Genomic DNA, 6,660 nt, shown 5'->3' on the forward strand with positions numbered 1-6,660 from the left:
AGGCAGATTTGAAGGATTTATTTATTTAGAAATGTTATTCTAAATACAATTAAATACAATTATTTTTGGTAAAAGTAATGAAAAATATTTTTGAAAAAATATATATATAAAAAAAAAGGTTTTCAAATATTATTTTTTGGAATATCTTAGGACCTCAGGGCTTAGGGGGCCCTGACGGCTCGCCACTGGTTAAAAGCTATAAAACGTTAAAAAATCACGACTGATTTTGGAAAAGAAACACTGCTGCTGCCATCTTGTATGACGTCACTCCATGTCGGCAGTGAAGATTGCATCGGCGGTGTCTTGTCTTATATGAATTATAATTTATTTGTGCATGGCAACCATTGTATGGCTAAGATCGATATACACAATATACATTTTAGTTTTGGCGCTAGGCATTTTAGGAAAAAAATGACTGAATTTTCTGTCTTAATAACAAACAAAGTTTTTTTGTATTCTTACGTTATAAGAATAGTGTCTAAATATTAAGAATAAACTTGACATTTCAAGATTAAAGTAGAACATTAGAAAATAAATCAAATTCCTTTATAAAACTACATTTACTGAAAGTTGTACTTTTCTCAAAATCAAACCCATGTTCCTCCTCAGGTTTGATCCTTTATCTCTCTGATACTGGACTGGATAATGGGGCCACCAATACATACAGCGTGGTTTCAGTAGATAGTTGATCCTTGGGTATTTCATGCATATATTCATCAGGCAAGCAGATACTGTGTGGGGGAAACTTCTGAAGCAATTGGAGTCAGGACTCAGAGAGATACGAGGAGAGCTGGAGCTTTGAAGGCAAACACTGATGGCTTTATTTGGAGCTTCGGCCGGAGAATTCACAAAACCAGTCAAAGAGTCAGAGGTTCTGACTTCACGGTATAGTTGCCACAATCAATTCTGAAGAACTCTACCCCAGACCCATGTATTTAGCTAGTTCAGAGAGAACAATCAGCATTGCGCATAACAAGATAGAATCATAACACCTCTATCAGCTGACGCCAACAGGCAGGAACAGGAAGACAGAACCCTGAGAGCACAGCAGCCAAGGTTACAGGTGCGTGTGCTCAGTCAGGACAGTTTGAACTGATACACTGGGTCAGAGTTATGGGCCTTGGAAAATATTTCCCCAACAGATACAATTTATGAACATTACACATACATGATGATATTGATCTACTGCCATCTTAACACAAAGTTATAGCTCTCATTCTTAACATCATTTCTGTGATCACATCTACAATATAATTCTATATACAACGTTTTTTATACACATTCAAACTACATATTGTAATTATGTATTTCCTATAAAACACATTTAATTTTTATTTCACAATCCTTGGATACAGCTTAACACAAGTTCCATTTCCTCCAAAAAATCATAGCAAAGTAAAGTAGTTCTTCCAAATGCTTTCCACAATTACTGCTGAAATAACTCCCCTCAAAAGGTAACAAGTTAATATAAAATGTACGGGTTGTTTCCGTGACTGTGACCATTTTTGAATTTTGAAACATAACGGCCGGTTAGAAGTCCCTGTGGAGGGGCACGGCTGTGAGATCACATTCCCTCTGATATTTGAACATGATGTGGCCTCCACTTCACAAATCCTGAACATGTGAGCTTCACCAAAGTCTTTCATCTTTGACCATCCTACGTTGTGACAGGATGTTAGAAGAACCCTGATGAGAAATCTGCAGAGCTGCTGTCCTCACTTTCAGTTTGTGCATCTCCTTCACCATTCTTCCTCTCAGCCGGATAGAAAGCAGAAGGTCAGGGCTGCCTGCAGGACAGTTGGTGATGATGTCACTGAGACGTCATGTGATCACAGGCCTCCTGCGCAGCGCAGCGTTCCTCCTGTCAGCTCCAGACTCTGCTCTGGGGGGCCTCCGCCTGTGGCCAAAAGTACACAGAGACGCTTTTCATTTCCTAAAGAGGAACACCTTAGATTACCTTTATATTTAGACCTTAGGCCTTGTTTAAATTATAGTTGGAAACCTAATACAATAAGCTTGTGCCCGAACATTATCCCCCAATCAGAATTCCCATTAAAGAGACAATATAAAGTAAGGGCATGTCAAGCATGGGGATGATCATGGCTCCTAAGGTTCCTAGCAGGTAAATATTGATGAGTTAGAGTGGGTTACATTTTTGGTTTGGTTTTGATGGACACCCATAGGATAATGAGATATGTGTGTTTTCAGTAGCTATGGTAAAACATGTGATCACTGTATATTCTAAAAATAACATTCTTGTGATATGTATGACTTACACTTCTGCCCACTTCACCTTTCCTGTATTAGTTACCTGTTCACACAGAAGCGGCTGCAGTCGGAGTCAGTTTGCTGTATGCAGACACAGCGCTGGGCCCTGCCCCCCCTCTTAGTCCCAGCAGAGCGCCGCTCACGTTGGGGCGCCTGGTAGCTGGACAGACCGTATAGGACAGTGTGCCTGAAGAAGAGAAGGGAACTCTTGTACTTTGAGACTAAAGGCTCGTCATGTTCCTGTTTCAGTGATGCAGAGGCTGGGGCAGTGGCAGTGTCAAATTGAGAGGTGTTTCTAATATGCAGCCGCTGTTTGTTTATGAACAGTAAACTCAAACTGGAGTGCTGCTGGGTATGTAAATGATTTGGTCATGTCCACTATTGGGAATACATTTTTTAAAGACAAAATATCTAGCATAAGAAAACATTTCATTGTATATTGAGAGCCAGCATTAATTTATAATATTAATAATGATAATAATATTATTTCAGTTTCCAACTTCTCTGGTCATCTCGCGTATTCACTCACTGTTTGATGATAGTTATAAAAACCTTGTGTCAAGCTTCCTTATCTGCACCGTGAAGTAGAGATAACAGAGCAAAGGGTGTTTCAAGGTTCTCAAAGTCTCAACGTTTTTAGGCAAATGTATTTTCATCAATATTACATGGATGTATAACCCCACGTTAACCTCGCCTCAATCTTCTCAAGGTCAAGATCATCTCAGGTTGACATTGATGGTAGTATGAGTACACAGCAATGAAACGGTCCAATCTCCTGTGATATCTTGTATTAACTTATATGAATGCACTTGTGTGGCAAACTCCTGAGTTTCATGTTATTTGTACTCTTTCTCTAAATGAAGACCTTTGCCCCAATGTAGACTGGGAATGAGTTCAATCTGACCAGGAATAAGCACATCTAGACAAAGGTGTGTTGATCACATTACCTTGCCATGTTAACAGGGACTACAATGAACTCAGTGAAAGGAGAGTAACTCCAATATCTTTGAAACAGCAGAAAATATAATCCTTTTCCATTCCTCCTCAGCTGACCTCAGCATGCATCACATCTGAAGGTCGGCTGCTGGTGAGCTCTACATCTGAAGCCTGGCTTTACCGTTCACCTCCCGCTGGAGGTGAACACCATATATTTGCCTAAGAAGAATCTGAAGATAATGAAACTGCTTGCAAAGTTGTATTATTATTTGCATTGTGCAGGCATTGTGCCTGCATGGTTAACAAGTTTAACACAAATTGGTCACTGACAGCCAGGGTTTTCCCAGAAAAGGTTTCTGTACGGTCAGTGCTTGAATTGGAATAAGAAAGGTGCCAGTACTCTAAATCGGCAAATGTTTCAAGTCAATTTATTTATACAGCCCAAAAACAAGTATTTGGCTCAAAGTCATAGTATATCCTATAATGCTTGTGGGTTTGTCTCTTTACTGTATATTTTAGAAAGGCTCACTGTATGTAAACATATTGACTCAGGGTGCATCTGAGATTAGAGGGGGTGCAGTGGTAAAGTGCTATTTTAAAAGTGGGGAGTGGACCTGACACCCTCTAGCGGGGTCCGGGGGCAAGCTCCCCCGGGAAGAGTTTTTCTCTAAATATTGAAGTTAGATGCATCAATCTGGTGCAATTTGAGAGCAAAATGAAGAGATATATGGATACCTCTCAACATCCATATGAAACAACTGTAAACAGATTTACTTTTTCTTTATGGATATAAAAGAAAGTAAAGCCTGACTCCTACTGGCGGCTAGTTAAATGACTCCTCGTCCCTGAGTACACTCACCATCTTTCAGCAGGAACGGAGAGAGGGAATCCTTGTCCGGCGACAATCGCTGTCTTTTTGCACTATTATTAAGCCACTCTAACAATTTCGAAATGCTAACATTATGTGATGTCTTTTCTGCTCTAGTCTATCGGCGGCCGGCGGCATCTCATGACGCATCTAGGTACGCTGGGCATATTTGTTGTCATGCGTCATGACGTGCCGCCGGCGGCCGCTGGCTGAGTACCGGCATTTAACTGAGCACCGGCACCTTACCTTGCACTGTGTACGGTCCAGAGAGCAGCAGCACTCGGCCCGAAGCCTTATAGCGTTTCTGAGGGAAACCCTAGGCAACTGAAACCTTTTGACATCATATATATGTTCATATTACTTATTTTATAACTGTCAAGCACTAAACCTGGAATAAGTTGGGATCTTTCAATACATCCATATGTCATGTGTGTGCCTCCTGATGTAAACAAAATGTAATGTGTTGATAGCTTTCCAGCTTTACAATGTTCGTATACTAATAAGATACTGAAGCTGGAAGGCTGTGATAACAGACACTATGTAAGTAGATGAGTAACACAGTAAAGCATGGTTGGATGATTCTTCAGGTAAACCCTATAGAAGCATCAACGGGACAGAACAGTGCTATTCCAGATCAAATAAGACTTACTCTGGTGAGTGGATCCAGATGATGTCCAGGTGGCAGTAATACACACACTCCTTGTCTTTGTAGGTGTAACATGTGCATCTCTTGAAGCGTCTGGGGGGCCCCTGGAGGCCACAGGTAGAGCAGGGCTCCACTTCATGGGGGGTCCCCTCCACCTCCTCCCCCTGGCTCACAGCTGCGCTCCATGAGGAACCTGCTGGATCACACACTTGCTCTCTTAACTTCTGCCTCAAATTGCATCACTGAACATCTAATATTGTATTAGAAGTGGTAATCCAATGCTGATGACTGTAATATCAACACTGGCTGCGATTTCAGCAACAGGCAGAGTGCTGATCTGATTGGTTGCCTGGTCAACTGACAATGACTTATCTGATAATGGATTCATTTCAACAGTTGACATAGCAAACAGTGTCACCGTGAGGCTTCTACTCTGTTACACATCACTGTAAATGACCAGAATCAGAATCGGTTTTATTACCAAGTAGTTTTACACTTCACTTTTGGCTCTTGTTACCTGACAAGACCATGTGTTTACATCTATTTACATAGACTCAGTGTTTGCGCCTAAAAGATACCACAACTTTACTCCTTTTGTTGTTGTTTGTTATATTTGTAGTGACTTCAATGCTGATGTGAACAGTATGAGTACTGAAGCCTCACAAAAAAAGTCTAACACTTCTGGGCTACTCACCGTTTGCCAAAGATGCTGTCACCAGGATAAGAATCCAAACTCCCACATCAACAGGTGGTATGATAGCCATCACACATGAAACATCTGAAAAATAAAACGGCTGTTGAAGAGATGTGCAGGTGCTGTCCTCAGTCCTGTTAATGTTCATCAGTCTCCTCAGTGACAGAGTAGAGCTGCTGCTCCAGGTCCTCCCACTCTCACTCACACACACTGCTTCAATGAGAACTGGCAGATTAGACACAAGTCACCAGTGACACCGCTGTTTCCTGTTAACTTCAAAATAAAAGCTTCCATGTCAAACACTGATGGAGTGCAGAGCCATCTGGAGGTTTGCTACTGTTACTCTGGAGAGGATTTGTAAAGGGCAGAGTTGGGGCAGTCATCACCAAATTGTCTATTTACTGCTGGAAGACCTAAAAATAGAGTATTTTGAAATGTTCCAATAATGTTTTTCTTATTTTAATCAAATATTAGCTTAACTACACAAATAAACAGGAATTGTGGTGCATTCTTGGCGGCTCACCCATCCACTGAAATCTGTCAGCTATTTAGCATCCGGAAAGAATAAAGCACACCTGAAAGACAAAGGCACTTACAAAGAGAAGCCCTTCACTGAGGCAGAGGAGCGCAATTATTCATAATGTAGCGAATTAATGACATTGGTCCCTATGAATTAGAAGAAGAATTGACAAATCACTGTTTCTGATGTGTGCGCCTCACTGGTGTTTGGAGTTAGTGTCTACACCTTAAAGCCAAATGTTACATCTTTGGAAATATAATCCCATGTTCTCTTTTGTTTAGTTTGTTGATGTGGCTGTAAAAGCCAATGAAACAACAGCACCTCCTGACCATGCTTAAAAGGTTTAAAGTAAAAAGTGACATTGCCCAGCCGGTAGAGTTATGAGGAAGCATTCCCTGGTATTGCCAACCTGCTGGGGATGATTCCACATTCCCATTCCCTATATGCTGTATATCATTAGCGGCCGGCCCATAGGGGCGCTAGGGGCGCCCCCCCTCTTCCCACATCTTTGATTGTCATAAAAAAAAAAAACATTTTAAAATATATTTAAAAAAGAAATATATATATATTTTATTATTTAAGGTAAATATTATATAGTTGGTATCAGTAAAATGTATAATCTACAGTAAAATCTCGTTTAAAATTGTTTTACGATGTCTAAAGTTACTGATAAGTCACATGTTTCCTGGCTGGCCGCAGCGTGTATCATTACCCTCTCTCGTCCGGGC

General features: G+C 40.8%; 1 protein-coding gene across 2 annotated transcripts; it reads right to left on the bottom strand.

Annotated features, from left to right (window-relative positions):
* Window positions 1-710: 710 nt before the first annotated feature.
* Window positions 711-5,673, bottom strand: LOC307039198 (endothelin-3-like). 2 transcript variants are annotated; one of them, XM_079681042.1, is made up of 4 exons: window positions 5,413-5,673; window positions 4,722-4,911; window positions 2,312-2,455; window positions 711-1,897 (listed from the first exon to the last, which is right to left on the bottom strand). In XM_079681042.1, exons 1-4 carry the CDS (start codon window positions 5,558-5,560, stop codon window positions 1,822-1,824), a joined length of 558 nt encoding a protein of 185 aa, XP_079537168.1. In that variant the 5' UTR covers window positions 5,561-5,673; the 3' UTR covers window positions 711-1,821. The 2 variants fall into 2 exon arrangements, with proteins under 2 accessions (XP_079537168.1, XP_079537167.1); XM_079681041.1 differs by having other exon boundaries at window positions 4,722-4,914.
* Between the last annotated feature and the right edge of the window lie 987 nt (window positions 5,674-6,660).

This window comes from Notothenia rossii, assembly GCF_949606895.1.
Source record: "Notothenia rossii genome assembly, chromosome: 5".
Lineage (NCBI taxonomy): Eukaryota > Metazoa > Chordata > Actinopteri > Perciformes > Nototheniidae > Notothenia > Notothenia rossii.

Coding starts and splice junctions, on each gene's coding strand:
- LOC307039198 (XM_079681041.1), bottom strand. CDS start 5,560: ATGAACATTAACAGGACTGAGGACAGCACCTGCACATCTCTTCAACAG. Junction 2,456..4,721: donor ATCTGGATCCACTCACCAGA/GTAAGTCTTATT, acceptor TCTCTTCTTCAG/GCACACTGTCCTATACGGTC. Junction 1,898..2,311: donor AGCCGCTTCTGTGTGAACAG/GTAACTAATACA, acceptor TTTTGGCCACAG/GCGGAGGCCCCCCAGAGCAG.